Source organism: Cherax quadricarinatus, chromosome 98 (genome assembly GCF_038502225.1).
Source record: "Cherax quadricarinatus isolate ZL_2023a chromosome 98, ASM3850222v1, whole genome shotgun sequence".
Lineage (NCBI taxonomy): Eukaryota > Metazoa > Arthropoda > Malacostraca > Decapoda > Parastacidae > Cherax > Cherax quadricarinatus.
Genome location: NC_091389.1, coordinates 9291454 through 9310135, shown reverse-complemented (window position 1 = coordinate 9310135; position 18682 = coordinate 9291454). Strand labels below are relative to the sequence as shown.

General features: G+C 41.9%; 2 protein-coding genes across 8 annotated transcripts in view; one reads left to right on the top strand and one right to left on the bottom strand.

Moving 5' to 3' along the window:
- pod1 (coronin pod1) overlaps nt 1–18682 on the bottom strand; it is a 111809-nt gene that overhangs the window by 13221 nt on the left and 79906 nt on the right. For 4 of the 7 annotated variants that reach the window (XM_070105339.1, XM_070105343.1, XM_070105340.1 and 1 more), the window contains 4 exons: nt 17907–18042; nt 14189–14313; nt 9930–9971; nt 8557–8643 (listed from right to left, as the gene is read on the bottom strand). In XM_070105339.1, coding sequence (XP_069961440.1) covers nt 8557–8643; nt 9930–9971; nt 14189–14313; nt 17907–18042 — 390 coding nt within the window. Of the gene's footprint in view, nt 1–8556; nt 8644–9929; nt 9972–14188; nt 14314–16499; nt 17466–17906; nt 18043–18682 lie in introns of those variants that run through there. The other 3 variants (XM_070105341.1, XM_070105345.1, XM_070105342.1) reach the window with 2 other exon arrangements.
- Nucleotides 1–18682, top strand: part of LOC128702485 (uncharacterized) — a 166904-nt gene that overhangs the window by 93917 nt on the left and 54305 nt on the right. The window lies entirely within an intron of this gene.

Below are 18682 nucleotides of genomic sequence, written 5' to 3'. Positions count from 1 at the left end.
ATTCCTTATGGGAACAAATTCGGTCAGTACTGGCACCTGAACATACTTCTGGAGTGAAAAAATATCGTTAACCGGGGGTCCACTGTATTTGAAAAAATCACACTGTATAGAATAGCTCTATAAGAGAGTTTACTGTAGAAATTGCTGGCTTGCCAACGTCCAAGACACAATAATCCACACTTACCAACAAGGCTGAAAACACACTTTTTGTTCTGATGTGCTGGTTGTCTCCCACCAAGGCAGGTGACCCATAAAAGAAACAATTCCACCATCATTCACACTATCACTTCTTGCCAGAGGTGTAAAGATATGGCAGTTCAGAGGTCCCTCAAAACAGCAAATATCCTAAACCTCTCCTTCAGAGTGCAGGCACTATATTTACCACCTCCAGGACTCAAGTCCGGCTAACCAGTTTCCCTGAATCCCTTCACAACATAACATTAGTTTTACAAGCAACAATCCCTTCTCACAAACCTGTGATCAGTGGTGGGCACATTATTATTATTATTATTATAATCAAAAAGAAGCGCTAAGCCACAAGGACTATACAGCGCTGCAGGGCAGGAAGGAAGTGAGGGCATCAGGTGGCAAAAGGGAGATGGATGAGCAACAGGTTACGGATAACAGCGGGGCAGTGGAGTGGTGGGCACAGCTAACCGAAAAATTAGCTTTGCTAACCGCTAACTAGAAATTAGCTTCGCTAACCGCTAATCCGCTAACTAAAAATTAGCTTCGCTAACCGCTAATCCGCTAACTAAAAATTAGCTTCACTAACCACTAATCTGCTAACTAAAAATTAGCTTCGCTAACCGCTAATCCGCTAACTAAAAATTAGCTTCGCTAACCGCTAATCCGCTAACTAAAAATTAGCTTCGCTAACCGCTAATCCGCTAACTAAAAATTAGCTTCGCTAACCGCTAATCCGCTAACTAAAATTAGCTCCGCTAACACTAAATGCTAACCGCTAACTTTTTCACATGAATTCAAATTCGGTTAACTTTTTTGATCTTTTATTTTTACTTTTAAGAGTTTTAGAACAAACCTGGAGAACTTCCTTATAAGATACTATAAGGTTTTAATAAGACAAGATTGACTCAAAATAAAGAAAACTGATAAAGTGAAATTTTTATTATTTTTTTAGGCTAATGGAAAGGACAGCGTTGCCAACAGTAAAGTAACCAAGTAAAACTACTCGAGTACTGTACTTAAGTAACTTTTCGGTATTTACTTTTTAAAAAATACTGAAATTACTCACTACTTTTACTTAAGTACAGTGGACCCTCGACCAACGATGGCATCGTCTAACGTTAAATCCGACTAACGATACATGTTAACGCTAACATTTTGCCTCGACTAACGCTAAAAAAACTCGACTAATGATATTCGTACTCGGGTACCAATTAATATCGTTAGTCGAGGGTCCACTGTACTGAAGTCTGTTATTACTTTTACTTCACTACAGTCTGATAATGATACGTTACTCACTGCAGACTCGGCAACACCCTCAGGTGGAACAGAAGCGTCTCCCCTGTTCATAACGATAAGTGACAACGCACCCCGGTGATCGCTGACACTAAGACTATAACAATGCTGCTCGGATCCTGCTGCTGCTGCATTGACAAGTCACGTTTACACTTAGTTAGCCAATAGCGTGCTTGACTGACTGTTGGAGAAACGCCCACAAGGGACAGGAACAAACAAGTGCGCCGTTGAAAAGGCACTGCTTTCCGACGACCAACAATGTATGAATTTTTTTTAGTGGACTCAAAGTTAGCGGAACTTTATTTAGCGGAAGCTAATTGGTCTGCTAACGGTTTCCAAAGTTAGCGGAAACACTAATCCACCAAACAAAAAGTTAGTTCTGCTAATTAGTGGTTAGCGGATCAGCAGAACTCTGCCCACCACTGCCCGTGATACAAAATGATAATTTTGCGCTATCATTTTCTATCAAACAACAGGCTTAGGGTTACAAATAACTTGTTTATAAGTTTGAAACACTGGAAATAAATGCGTCTTTAAGTTGAAACACCGGAATGAAATACGTCTGAAAGTTGAAACGTCGGAATCACAACTTATTCATAAAGTAGAGAGGAAAAAGGCACAATACTGTGACTGAAACAATACACAAATAACCCGCACATACGAGAAGGAAACTTAATGGTGCAAGTCAGACGAAAACATCACCATAGGTCTCATTCTATTATTATTATAACCAAAACTAAGCATTAAACACACAAGGGTCATACAGCTCATTCTCCTGTGTGTGGGTTATTTGTACAGAGTAAATTCAAAATGGGGAAGTGGAACAGAATTCTTCCTCCGTAAGCCATGTGTGTCGTAAGAGGCGACTAAAATGCCAGGAGCAAGGGGCTAGTGACCCCTTCTCCTGTATATATTACTAAATTTGAAAGGAGAAACTTTCGTTTTTCCTTTTAAGAAGAAGAACATAAGAACGAAGGAACACTGCAGAAGGCCTACTGGCCCATGCGAGGCAGGTCCAAGTCTCCTACCGGCTTAAGCCAATGCACCCAACCTAGTCAGGTCAGGTCACATTGACTTAAGGGAGGAACACGGCAACCGACCTGTTAGCACAAGCTATCAGGTCTAACTCACACCCACCCACATCTACTCATGTATTTATCCAACCTATTTTTAAAGCTACACAACGTTCTGGCCTCTATAACGGTACTTGGGAGTTTGTTCCACTCATCCACAACTCTATTACCAAACCAGTACTTTCCTATATCCTTCCTGAATCTGAATTTTTCCAACTTAAAACCATTGCTGCGAGTCCTGTCTAGGCTAGATATTTTCAGCACACTATTTACATCCCCTTTATTTATTCCTGTCTTCCACTTATACACCTCAATCATATCCCCCCTAATTCTACGTCTTTCTAGAGAGTGCAGTTTCAGGGCCCTTAGTCTATCCTCATAGGGAAGGTTTCTGATACATGGGATCATCTTTGTCATCCTCCTTTGTACATTTTCCAGAGAATTTATATCCATTCTGTAATACGGTGACCAAAACTGTGCAGCATAATCTAAATGAGGCCTAACCAAGGATGTATAGAGTTGAAGAACAACCTGAGGACTCCTATTATTTATGCTTCTTGATATGAAGCCAAGGATTCTATTAGCTTTATTGCGAACACTTATGCACTGTTGTCTTGGTTTCAGATTACTGCTAACCAGAACTCCTAAATCTTTTTCGCAATCCGTAATATTAAGATCTACATTATTTAGTTTATATGTGGCATGGTTATTGTCCTGTCCAACATTTAGAACTTTGCATTTGTCTATATTAAACTGCATCTGCCACTTCTCCGACCACTGCATCAGTCTATTCAAATCTTCCTGGAGTGCTCGAATGTCCTCGTCAGAATGAATTCGACGGCCTATTTTGGTGTCATCGGCAAACTTGCCGATGTCGCTCTTTATGCCCTCATCTATGTCGTTTATGTAGATTGTGAACAGCAGGGGGCCCAACACTGACCCCTGTGGAACACCGCTCGTGACGCTTCCCCACTCTGATTTCTCCCCATTTATGCAAACTCTCTGCTGCCTATTTGTCAACCATGCCTCTATCCAGGAAAAAATTTCTCCTCCTATTCCATGTGTTTTAATTTTCCTCAATAGTCTCTGATGTGGGACCCTGTCAAAAGCCTTACTGAAGTCCATATACACAATATCATATTCATTACCATGATCTACCTCCTCAAATACCTTAGTGAAAAAAGTTAATAAATTTGTAAGGCAGGAACGCCCCTTTGTAAAACCATGCTGAGATTCGTTGATTAATTTATGCTTTTCAAGGTGGCTACGAACTGCCTCGGCAATTATTGATTCCATAAATTTTCCCACTATGGAGGTTAGGCTTATTGGTCTATAGTTCGAAGCTAAGGACCTGTCACCTGTTTTGAAAATAGGTATCACATTTGCCATTTTCCACTTATCTGGCACCATGCCAGTTTGTAGTGATATGTTGAAAAGATTAGCCAAAGGTGTGCTAAGCTCCTCTTTACATTCCTTTAGAACCCTTGCATACAGTTCATCAGGGCCTGGGGATTTGTTAGGTTTTAATTTATCTATTTGCCTAAGGACCATGTCACTTGTGACCCTAATAGTGCACAGTTTATTATCGTCCTGTTCTACATAATTTATCATTACTGGAATATCACTGGTATCCTCCTGTGTAAAAACTGAGAGGAAGTATGTGTTAAAAATTCTACACATTTCCTTATCACTGTCAGTGAGCTGACCCGAGGAACTTTTGAGTGGGCCTATCTTGTCCCTGATCTTACTTCTGTATACCTGAAAGAATCCTTTTGGGTTAGTCTTCGATTCTCTTGCAACTTTAACCTCATAATCTCTTTTTGCTTTTCTAATTCCCTTTTTTATTTCTCTCTTTAACTGAATATATCGATTTCTTAATTGCCCCTCTCCTCTTTTGATTTGCCTATATATGCCTCTCTTTTGACCAATCAGATATTTTAATCTATTGTTCATCCATTTAGGATCATTTTTGTTTGATCTGATTTCCCTATTTGGAACATAATTTGACTGAGCAGCTAGAACTATGCCCTGGAAAGCATCATATCGGCAACCATCACCACCTACCTGACCCTTAGTCAGGTCATTCCAGTTCAGCCCACCTAAGTAATTTTTCAGTCCTATGAAATCAGCCAAGCGAAAGTCAGGGACGGAGACTTGATTGCCATTATTAGGGGAATTCCATAATATGTTAAAACTGAGTGATTTGTGATCACTCTCCCCAAGCTCATCATTAACCTCAAGATTATTAATTAGTGTTTGACCTGAAATCCAAAATTAAACAGACCATGAAAAAGTCTTCACAGAACATGTTATTCAATTTTTTATGCATTTTTTCAATCACACGTACAAGAAATTGCAATATACAGGAAGGCCCTATATACACAGCATCCCTTTTTTTGTTGTTCCACATTTTCGTTGGATTTCAACTGAGTTGTTCATTATGTTCAGTGCTTTTACCACTTTACCACTGTTTTGCGACAACAGTTGTACAAGGGAAGGGTGACTGGCGCCATATTTTAGGGTACTGTTTATTTATTTTAATATTTTATCATTTTATGCCTAGCTGTATTGAGCACTTAATATATGATAGTGTATAAACCTTGATAGTGTAAACATATTATCAGGCATTTTAGAAGCATTCAATGATGAAAAACAACTCTTTTTCCACTTGCCGGCATTTGGGGTTGCAAACCTTTGAGCCATGTAAACATGGCTGCCGTATAGAGGAGTTCACAACAGTGCAAACTATTTTTACAGTAGAAGGAAGTTCCTTTGATGAAAATGATGATGTTTATATCCTTGCAAAGTTTACAATGTGTAGTTTACATATTATAAAATACAGCGGTACCTCGGGATACAAACTTGATTCGTTCCAGAAGGCTGTTCAACTGCCGATACTGAACGAATTTGTTCCCATAAGGAATAATGTAAATTAGATTAACCCGTTTTAGACCCCCCAAAAATACACTTACAAAAGCACTTACATAACTGTTCGAGTTTTGACCTGTTCGTATCCCGAGGTACCACTGTATTAATTACAAAGAAGACCACTAGCATGCCTAGGCATTTTGGGCAGACTAATACTAATTCTTACTCTGTATTGACACAGGTTATGTAGCTGTACATTTGTACATTATTGCATACCAGGTAAGCGAAGTGATTAATTAGATTTATAATAACGTAGTAGTATAAAGTATATAACAATATTATAGTTAGTGTGAGTGTTTGCAGGGTAATATTTAGTGAAGGGATTCAGGGAAACCGGTTACACCTACCATCCGACTTACGACCGAGTTTGGTTCCGAGAAACCGGTCGTAAGTCGAAATGGTCGTAGGTTGAACTTTACTACTGAATATCAACATCACATTTTTGTCATGACTTTATTTTATTGTTTTATTTTGGTATTTCATGTTTTACTTTACTTTTTATGCTGTTAGTACTGTGTTTTATACTGTAAGGTTTAGGATAAACACTGTGTACAACACAAATACTGGTTTATTTCCCAGAAATTTGGCATAAAAAACACGGTCGTAAGTCGAGTGGTCATAAGTCGAGCAGGTCGTAAGTCGGATGGTAGGTGTATTTTATATAACCGGACTTGAGTCCTGGAAATGGGAAGTACAATGCCTGCACTCTAAAGGAGGAGTTTGGAATATTGTCAGTTTGGAGGGATATGTTGTGTATTTTTATACGTATATGCTTCTAAACTGTTGTATTCTGAGCACCTCTGCAAAAACAGTGATTATGTGTGAGTGAGGTGAAAGTGTTGAATGATGATGAAGGTATTTTCTTTTTTGGGATTTTCTTTCTTTTTGGGTCACCCTGCCTCGGTGGGAGACGGCCGACTTGTTGAAAAAAAAAAAATTACAGTTAGTAATTTTAGTACGTAATGGGAATGGTTAAGTCTTGGTATGTTCCTATATTGGGAGAGTTTCGAGTCTTACGACTCTTGGGAGTACAGCTTCTTAATTATAACTGTATGACCCTTGTTGGTTTAGAGCTTTCTTTGATTATAATAATAATTCTTAATTATAAACACCCTTAACCCTTAAACTGTCCAAACAGATCTATGTTCACATGCGTAGTGCTCAAAACGTAGATCTATGTTTTTTTTACATATTTTCAAATACAGTGGACCCCCGCATACCGTTGGCATCACATAACGTTAAATCCACATACCGATACATTTTATCGCTAAGATTTTGCCTCGCATACCGCTAAAAAACCCGCTCAACACTATTCGTCCGAGACGTGTCTAATGTGCGGCCTGAGCCAGCCTCACATGTTCCGCCGGTGGCATTGTTTACAAGCCAGCCTCCGTGGTAACATCCAAGCATACAATCGTAACATTTCGTATTATTACAGTGTTTTTGGTGATTTTATCTGCAAAATAAGTGACCATGGGCCCCAAGAAAGCTTCTAGTGCCAACCCTGTGGTAAAAAGGGTGAGAAATATTATCGAAATACTGTGGTACCATGGTCAACTGCTGCTGCTGCTGTAGCACTGTCTGCTGCTGTAGCACCGTCAGCTGCTGCTGCTGCTGCTGTACCACTGTCAGCTGCTGCTGTAGCACCGTCAGCTGCTGCTGCTGCTGTAGTACCGTCTGCTGCTGCTGTAGCATCGTTTGCTGCTGCTGTAGCACTGTCAGCTGCTGCTGCTGCTGCACTGTCAGCTGCTGCTGCTGCTGTAGCACTGTCAGCTGCTGCTGCTGCTGTAGCACCGTCAGCTGCTGCTGCTGCTGTAGCACCGTCAGCTGCTGCTGCTGCTGTACCACCGTCAGCTGCTGCTGCTGTTGTAGTACCATCTGCTGCTGCTGTAGCATTGTCTGCTGCTGCTGTAGCACTGTCAGCTGCTGCTGCTGTAGCATTGTCTGCTGCTGCTGTAGCACTGTCAGCTGCTGCTGCTGCTGTACCACCGTCAGCTGCTGCTGCTGCTGTAGTACCGTCTGCTGCTGCTGTAGCATTGTCTGCTGCTGCTGTAGCACTGTCAGCTGCTGCTGTAGCACTGTCAGCTGCTGCTGCTGCTGCTGCTGTAGCACTGTCAGCTGCTGCTGCTGCTGCTGTAGCACTGTCAGCTGCTGCTGCTGCTGCTGTAGCACTGTCAGCTGCTGCTGCTGTAGCACCGTTGTTGGTGTGGCTTATTGAGAATACCAAGAAACAACTAACCCCAGAGGGTTAGCCACCCAGGATAACCCAAAAAAGTCAGTGTCATCGAAGACTGTCTAACTTATTTCCATTGGGGTCCTTAATCTTGTCTCCCAGGATGCAACCCACACCAGTCGACTAACACCCAGGTGAACAGGGAAAAATGCCTGGAACTAGTGCTCATATTGGTGAATTTAAAGCCAGCAAAGGTTGGTTTGAGAGATTTAAGAATCGTAGTGGCATACACAGTGTGATAAGGCATGTTCTGGAAGAAAATGCCAAACAGGACCTACAGTACTCAGGAGGAAAAGGCACTCCCAGGACACAGTGTCTCATCAGTCATTGCTGCATCTTCAATAAAGGTAAGTGTCATTTATTCTTCATTTAGTAGAGTAGTACATGCACAATATATACTGTGCATGTACTACTCTATTATTGTGCATGTATCCTTCTCTTTGTGTGTAGGAAAATGTATATTTCATGTGGTAAAATTTTTTTTTTCATACTTTCGGGTGTCTTGCACGGATTAATTTGATTTCCATTGTTTCTTATGGGGAAAATTCATTCGCATAACGATAATTTCGCATAACAATGAGCTCTCAGGAACGGATTAATATCGTTATGCGGGGGTCCACTGTATAACAAAAAAATGTAGATCAAAGTTTTTTTTACACATTTTCAAATGTAAACAAATGAAAAGAGGATCTACGTTTTTTTACATATTTTCAAATGTTGAGAAAACGTAGATCTACATTTGGACAGTTTAAGGGTTAATTACAACTAGAGGAAGTTAGGAAAGGAATTAAGGGAGGGAGAGAGAATGTGAGAGAGAGAAACAGTCACTGTAATACTGACCCACTCGGTCGAGTCGACCCCTTCCATCCGGTCTTGTTCCAAGGTTTTGGAGACTTGGTTCATCTGCTGACTCATCGACTCCTCCAGCTGGAAATACAAATCCTCATCAAATGGTATTCATGAGGGAAGCACTAAACTCACAGGGGTCATACCACACCTGGGGAATGGCAAGTAAATCAGGTTTCATCTGAGAAAGCAGAAGATGGCCCCAATTCCTTGGATCATGAGCCCTTCACCACCTCAAAAGGTGGTATAAAACAAGCATATAAATGAAAACAAGAATATACACAAGCGTATAAATTAAAACAAGCTTAAAAAACAGGTGAATAACTTAAGCAAGTGGCAGCGGGAGACTGGATTGTGCAACAAATAATTAATGCAAATCGATCTATGCAATACACTACTTACACCTGCATCCAGTAAGTCATCCTCCATATTAATACAATTACATTAATACGTACAATTATATTACATGTGGAATAAATACAGTGGACCCCCGGTTAACGATATTTTTTCACTCCAGAAGTATGTTCAGGTGCCAGTACTGACCGAATTTATTCCCATAAGGAATATTGTGAAGTAGATTAGTCCATTTCAGACCCCCAAACATACACGTACAAACGCACTTACATAAATACACTTACATAATTGGTCGCATTCGGAGGTGATCGTTATGCGGGGGTCCACTGTATAATTACATTAATACGTACAATTATATTACATGTGGAAAAAATAATTATCCACATTAATATCGCCTTAAAGTGAATCACGGACTTTTTTTTTTCATTTGCCAGTGCACATAAAAAACTGAAAACATGGTTATACTATCATTTATTACATGCATGATAGCATTAGGCCTTAAAAACACTGCAAAAAGTAAAAATAATCAGTATTTTTTAAAATTGCCAATAAATGTGACTATAATTCGAAAACGCCATATTAGCAAAGTACGGTGGAACCTCGGTTTTAGTATGCTGTAGTTGGAGAAAATCCTTTATAAAATGTATTTTTTCTTAATATTTTTGGGTGTCTGGAACGGATTAATTGGTTCCGTTCCAGACACCCAAAAATATTAACAAAAACTATATTTTAAAGAGATTTTTCTCCAAGATTTCTCTCCAACTACGGCATACGAAAACCAAGGTTGCACTGTAGCTATTTATTTACTTATCTAGCACATGTTCACATTCGGCTTACAATATTCTCAACTTACGCTGGGTTCGTCAGACCGTAACCCCATCATAAGTCCAGGACCACCTAAATATTTTTTATAAATTGTAAATCATTTTATTTTTCACATTTGGAAAATGACTCACTAGATGCGTGGATCTTAAGCGAGGCTAAAACAAAAACTGTGGGAACAAGGAACATACCCGACTCTGAGTCTCCAGCACCTCGTCGGGGATACTGAGGTTCTGTGGGGGATACAACAAGAAGCCAGGGTAGGGTGACATGCACGAGACAGCCCATGAGGGTCATGCAGACTCAACATGAATACTATGTACATTCGACATGAGGACCATGCATACCCAACATGTGGGCCATGGACCCAACATGAGGACCATGCATACCCAACGTGTGGGCCATGGACCCAACATGAGGACCACACAGACCCAACATGAGGACCATGCATACCCAACGTGTGGGCCATGGACCCAACATGAGGACCACACAGACCCAACATGAGGACCACGCAGACCCAACATGGGGACCATGCAGACCTAATATGGGGACCACGCAGACCCAACATGAGGACCACGCAGACCCAACATGGAGATCATGCAGACCTAATATGGGGACCTCGCAGACCCAACATGAGGACCACGCAGACCCAACATGGAGATCATGCAGACCTAATATGGGGACCATGCAGACCCAACATGAGGACCATGCAGACCCAACATGGAGACCATGCAGACCTAATATGGGGACCATGCAGACCCAACATGGGGACCATGCAGACCCAACATGAGGACCATGCAGACCCAACATGAGGACCATGCAGACCCAACATGAGGACCACACAGATCCAACATGAAGGCCACGCAGACCCAACATGAGGACCACGCAGACCCAACATGGGGACCACGCAGACCCAACATGAAGGCCATGCAGACCCAACATGAGGACCACGCAGACCCAACATGGGGACCACGCAGACCCAACATGAAGGCCATGCAGACCCAGCATGAGGACCACGCAGATCCAACACGAGGACCATGCAGACCCAACATGAGGACCACGCACACCCAACATGAGGACCATGCAGACCTAATATGGGGACCTCGCAGACCCAACATGAGGACCACGCAGACCCAACATGAAGACCATGCAGACCCAACATGAGGACCATGCAGACCCAACATGAGGACCATGCAGACCCAACATGAAGACCATGTAGACCCAACATGAAGACCATGCAGACCCAACATGAAGACCATGCAGACCCAACATGAGGACCATGCAGACCTAATATGGGGACCATGCAGACCCAACATGAGGACCATGCAGACCTAATATGGGGACCATGCAGACCCAACATGAGGACAATGCAGACCCAACATGAGGACCATGCAGATCTAATATGGGGACCATGCAGACCCAACATGAGGACCATGCAGACCTAATATGGGGACCATGCAGACCCAACATGAGGACAATGCAGACCCAACATGAGGACCATGCAGATCTAATATGGGGACCATGCAGACCCAACATGAGGACCATGCAGACCCAACATGAGGACCATGCAGACCCAACATGAGGACAATGCAGACCCAACATGAGGACCATGCAGATCTAATATGGGGACCATGCAGACCCAACATGAGGACCATGCAGACCTAATATGGGGACCACGCAGACCCAACATGAGGACAATGCAGACCCAACATGAAGACCATGTAGACCCAACATGAAGACCATGCAGACCCAACATGAGGACCATGCAGACCTAATATGGGGACCATGCAGACCCAACATGAGGACCATGCAGACCTAATATGGGGACCATGCAGACCCAACATGAGGACCACGCAGACCCAACATGAGGACCATGCAGACCTAATATGGGGACCATGCAGACCCAACATGAGGACCACGCAGACCCAACATGAGGACCATGCAGACCTAATATGGGGACCATGCAGACCCAACATGAGGACCATGCAGACCTAATATGGGGACCATGCAGACCCAACATGAGGACAATGCAGACCCAACATGAGGACCATGCAGATCTAATATGGGGACCATGCAGACCCAACATGAGGACCACACAGACCCAACATGAGGACAATGCAGACCCAACATGAGGACCACACAGACCTAATATGGGGACCATGCAGACCCAACATGAGGACCACACAGACCCAACATGAGGACAATGCAGACCCAACATGAGGACCACACAGACCTAATATGGGGACCATGCAGACCCAACATGAGGACCACACAGACCCAACATGAGGACAATGCAGACCCAACATGAGGACCACACAGACCCAACATGAGGACCATGCAGACCCAACATGAGGACCACACAGACCTAATATGGGGACCATGCAGACCCAACATGAGGACCACACAGACCCAACATGAGGACAATGCAGACCCAACATGAGGACCACACAGACCCAACATGAGGACCATGCAGACCCAACATGAGGACCACACAGACCTAATATGGGGACCACACAGACCCAACATGAGGACAATGCAGACCCAACATGAGGACCACACAGACCTAATATGGGGACCATGCAGACCCAACATGAGGACCATGCAGACCTAATATGGGGACCATGCAGACCCAACATGAGGACAATGCAGACCCAACATGAGGACCACACAGACCTAATATGGGGACCACACAGACCCAACATGAGGACAATGCAGACCCAACATGAGGACCACACAGACCTAATATGGGGACCATGCAGACCCAACATGAGGACCATGCAGACCTAATATGAGGACCACACAGACCTAATATGGGGACCACGCAGACCCAACATGAGGACAATGCAGACCTAATATGAGGACCACACAGACCTAATATGGGGACCATGCAGATCTAATATGGGGACAATGCAGACCCAACATGAGGACAATGCAGACCCAACATGAGGACAATGCAGACCCAACATGAGGACCACACAGACCTAATATGGGGACCATGCAGACCCAACATGAGGACCATGCAGACCTAATATGAGGACCACACAGACCTAATATGGGGACCACGCAGACCCAACATGAGGACAATGCAGACCTAATATGAGGACCACACAGACCTAATATGGGGACCATGCAGACCTAATATGGGGACCACACAGACCTAACATGAGGACAATGCAGACCCAACATGAGGACCACACAGACCTAATATGGGGACCACGTGAATATGGATTCACTAATCCAGACGCCACTAACATTTAACTTTTAGGATAATTTGCCACTTATTAAAAAATCTAGAGCCAAAAATAACAATAAAGTAAGTTTTTATTTTTGAGCTGCCACTTACAATAGGCTGATACTCAAAAATAGGCCTAAGAGGCCTTATTTGAAAATTAAAAGGTGTTATATTTGCAGGTCATTATAGGAACAAGAGAAATTTTGGAATAATTTGCAAATTGCTGAAAGAAAAAATGTTTAGCAGTATGGTCATAAGAATAATGAAAAAAGGTCACAATACCATAGCCGGAACAATTCACAAATAACCGTAATGATGCTGTGGTCTATCATGTACCATTGTACCAGAAGATATCAGAAGCACGGCTGGAACAAGTGCAGAAGTCTTCAAGAAGAAACTGGACGAGTATCTTCACCAGGTGCCAGATCAACCAGGCTGTGATGGATATGTGGAGCAGCAGGCCAGCAGCAGCAACAGCCTGGTTGACCAGGCAAGCACCAGACGAGCCTGGCCCATGGCTGGGCTCCAAGAGTAGTGAAACTCGAAACTCATCAAAGGTATATCAACTGACTTGTGGCCTGACAACAGTCCAGGATAGACCAAAGTGTCTTTAGGAGGTCCCTCTCTTAGAAGTTGAGTTACCTGTGAACTGTTCCGGCACTGTATTGTTCCAGCCATATCATCATTCCAAACTTGTAATCTATCCTGCCCAACCAATGGAAAGGTTCTCTATGTACATTTCCCCAAACATAAAACTGATAGATCACCGATAAAACCACATCAATGTTCCAGTAGCACAACTAACGTGACCATTTTCTGAATTATCGGATTATGAGCTTCCGCTGGTTGACTGAATTAGTCTGTGAAGGCGCTGTCTGCTAAAACATAGGTCATAGCACACATAAATAAGGTAGCCACATCATTAAATATTTTTACTAAAAAACTGTGACCTCTAATGTTAAATCTGACCAGATTTAAGTAATATATAAAGTCATTATTTTTTAAATTAAAAATCCTCTGGGTAAATTGATTCAGAAAAATGACACAGTTCACTGATTACAGAATTGATTTTTGTTGTTACAATAAAAGCAAAAACAGTCTCATCTCTAGCTATGAATAAAAAGTTTAAAAAGATCACTAATTGAAAAAAAAATTATTAACTAAAGTTAGAAAATCACTAATTGAAGTTAAATATTTTGTTAATTGAGGAGGGCCAACCTTGTGTTGTGTTTGTCGCACTTCATTGGGCACCATGCCCTTGAGGAAGGGAGGCGTCTCATGGCGTATGTGTCCGCCACTGTTGGGCTGTGACACCGGCGACTGCTGCTCTCGACTTTCAGACACTGTAAGTAAGTTTATTCAGGCACGGGTACACATAAATACAGTTAAATAAATTATCATATATAGCAGCATATGTGTAGATTACCTGCAATAACCCAAAAAAAGTCAGATGGTTAAGTTAGGTTAGGTTAGGTAAGGTTACATAAGGTTAAGTTAGGTTAGGTTAGGTTCGTTAGGAAACAGGAGAAGCGTTTCCGGACACGGGTCTTCATTGACGACCTGCCATGGGAGCTTTTGGTCATCTGACTGAGGCCTTCCGCTGGCTGACCCCTCCACCCCTTTAAAATTTATGGGAATAGTTATAACCATTTTTTTATATGTAAAAAGTCAGACAAAGTGACTTATTTCCACTGGCATCCTTGGAAGGGTAGTTATACTTCAATGTAAGTCCCTATAGGTGCATGTGATACATGAATATACACAAATAACCCGCACATAAAAGAGAAGCTTACGACGACGTTTTGGTCCGACTTGAACCATTGACAAAGTCATTGACAAAGTCGTCAGCTTCTCTCTTTTATGTGTGAGTTATTTGTGCATCGTTCCAGTCACGGTATTGTGCCTTTTTTGTTATTTATACATGAATATGTACACGAATTCATGACAGTGATGGGGTGAATGATGATGAAAGTTTTTCGGGATCACCCTGCCTTGGCGGGGAAACGACGAGTGTTAATAAAACTGAAAAAAAAACATACAAAGCAACCACAGGGGATTTGAATGATAGCTCTTGGCTTTTTGTGTTGCATTCAACCAATAACAGGAGCTTACAATGTTGTAGAAATGAGTAGGCAGTCCCAGCAGATTAGTTGAAGTGAACATTTTAGCTCAGCCTAGAACATTCCCCTCAACTAATCTGCTTAGACTTCCCATTCATTTCTGCAAACTCCTGATGTTGTGTTGATTGTAACACAAAGGGTCTAGAGCTATCATTCCACTTCCCTGTGGTTTTGTATCTTGTATTGCTTGTTTATGATTACTGCAAGATGAATACACGAAAAAATACTTGATTATGCTCAATAATAACCCACAGGGAGACAGAAACTCAGGGGATTGATTGAGATGTACATTTTGACCCCTTCTGCTGAAAAGGACCCCAGAAGAGGGTCGAAATATAGAGATCCATTAATCTTGTGAGTTTGTGTCTCCTTGTGGGTTATTACTGAGTTTTGACAAGTAGTCATTATTCTTTAGTTATCCATATATGAATATACAGTGGAACCTCAAATATCGAACTTTCTTCGGTCCAGACGGCTGTTCAAGTGCCTTTACCGAATGAATTTATTCCCATCAGGAATAATGTAAATTAGATTAGTCCATTTCAGACCCTTAAAAATACACTTATAAAAGCACTTACAAAAATACACTTACATAATTGGTTGTGTTGGGAGCAGTTCGATTTTTGAGGTTCCACTGTATTTGAAAATATAAAGGAGGGATGAAAATATGTTAAAGTTTATGAACTGTAGTGTTAGCACGCCTCTGGCAAGACAGTGATGGAGTGAGTGATGATGAAAGTGTTTTTTTTTTTTTTTGGGTCATCCTGCCTTGGTGGGAAACAGACGATGTGTTAAAAAATGTCTAAATACTGTGAATATGGTTTAAAATTGCTGTAATAAACAACTGTCAATGAATAAACCGAATGATGAATGAAGAGGCGAACTGCAGCCGGCAGACTGACAGTCCGTCGCTCTACTGATCCGGTTACTCACCTCTAACAGGAAGAATTCAAAACTAATACTGTATTATATTCCATCAGAGGCACCAACTGTAACCCAGCTGAACGCCTTCCCTTGGCCCAGGAGCTTTAGCAGTAGATCTAGATGATGTGACCTTTTTTGGGGGGTATGAATAGATCTACTGCTAAAGCTCCTGGGCTGAGGGCAGGAGTTCAGCTGGGTTGCAGTTGGTAGCCTCTGATGGAATATTATATAGCACTACAGTGGACCCCCAGTTAACGATATTTTTTCATTCCAGAAGTATGTTCAGGTGCCAGTACTGACCGAATTTGTTCCCATAAGGAATATTGTGAAGTAGATTAGTCCATTTCAGACCCCCAAACATACACGTACAAACGCACTTACATAAATACACTTACATAATTGGTCGCATTGGGAGGTGATCGTTAAGAAGGGGTCCACTGTAGTTCCAAATTCTTCCTGTTAGAGGCCTGGGTAACCAGATCAGTAGAGCGACAGACTGACAATCTGCCAGCCATGGTTCACCCCCTATCCACCATTCTGTTTATTCATCGAAAGTTATTACAGCTTGATTCCATATACACAACATTTAGACATTTTTTTAACACATCGGCTGCTTCCCGCCGAGGCACAGTGACCCAAAAAAAGAAACACTTTCACCATCATTCGCACATAATCAGTGTCTTTGTAGAGGTGCTGTATAAACACACTTCTGTATTCAAGGAAAGAGAGTAGAATTATAGGGAACTGAAACTGCAACTTAGTTTAGTTAAGATGAATATAAGTTGTGATACTCTGGATGCAACAATTCATGAATAACCTGTACCTAAGATAGTAAATCTATGACTGTTTTGGGCCATCCTGGACCACCGTTGGTTTTGGACAATGGTCCGGGACTGACCAAAACTTCGTCGTAAGTGTGGGTTATTTGTGAAGTGGGCTTAGGAGCTGGAGGAAGACAGAGGGAGAGAAAGATAAAGAGGGAGATTCTAAATTTGATTTCAAACTCTTCCTCTAATAACAAAAGAAAGTAATGTTTGAATTCTATTAGTCTTCAAAATTTTCCATAAATAGGGCAACTTAAAGAATAGATCAGTACAACTGGAAGACACAACTGTAAACAGGTAAGGTTCGTGTAGAACTAGGGTATTTTCACCGTTGAAATGTTTAGCCTTTTCTGCAGGAGTTCGGTTGAATACCGAAGTAACAAGCATGGGAGACAATGGAAATAGTAGAGGTAAAGACGAGGTGATTAGTCACTCAGCTTTGTAATAGTAGTTTTGAGGTCGTCATTCTCTAAACTTTGAAAAGCGTTCAGTTCCAAAGTCACGATCAAGGTCTGCAGACTAGGAAACTGAATACTTCTTCAGGCTGACGGAGTGACCACCTTATCTTTACGTCTCCACTGATTCTACCTCCAGTATCTAATCACCACTAGATTCAACTGAAGAATCCTGCCGAGCAGACAAAACATTTCGACAATAAAAATACTTAACTCGTCTAACTGTCAATACAGCCTCTCCTCACTTAACGATGGGCTTCCATTCCTAAGACCACGTCAGTAAACAAATTCGTCACTAAGTGAGGAGTATACTATAATGGTAGTGGGTTTGTGTCAACCATCTTTGATATTGTTTTAATGTCACCTTTGCATCATTTATAATATTTCTGGTATATTTTTAAATGTTTATACAGTAGTGTACTGTATATTGTAATAAACAGAATAGAGGAAATCAGTTTTAATATACATTATTTAGGTGTGAGTACTGGTCAGAGAGCCCGTCCGAGTCATCGATAAACAAGTATGATCCTAAGTGAGGAGAGCCTGTATTGTATTCCATTATTTTAACAAGTGTAAAGTTTAGAGGCAGAGCAAGCAGGAAACAACAACATACAGGTGAGCATGTCAGACGGCTGGAGGGAGAGTGTACGAGGAGGTCGGTTAGTGTCTCCCAGCCACTCGGCTGCTGTCATCACCGGCTCCCAGCTGACGAACGTTGGCGGGAAGATGTCGTCTTGGAAGAGCTCCGTCTGAAGCAAATTTAAATAAATGTGACAGTACAGATGTAAATAATTTCACATGATATTGGTAAAGTCCTATGTGCACACACATACACATGCATGTACTCATGCACGCACACACATTATAAACTCAATGGACTACTGGGGGTAAAATGGGTGGCCAGTAATGGTGTTAGTGGTGCATAGATGTCAAATTGTTTTGCTGTGATCATAACTTTTGAAAACAATGAATTTTGTCATTGTTTCCAAATCGATAAACCTAGCGAATTTTATCCCACGTTTCTGAAGTTTATTATAAGAGAGGCATTAAATCAAAGACTTACTGTATACTCTGTATTATGTTACAAACATTAAATCTGACAGCTGACAAGTAGAAGTCAAACCTGAGCATTGATATCCCTGCCAGGCTGGAGCAATGACATTTGTTGCCCTCAAATATTACACTGGTTTCCACGTAAGCTGAACCGAAGATGTGATCCTGACTACTTCAGCACCTTCGGCTCCCCACCAAAGAACCCGGGTTTGATCCAGGGGTGGGTGAAGACACGGGGCATATTTCTTTACACCTGTTATCTGTTTACATAACAGTAAATAGGTGCACAAATAACCCGTACATAGGGGACAGAAACTCGAGACAACATTTTGGTTC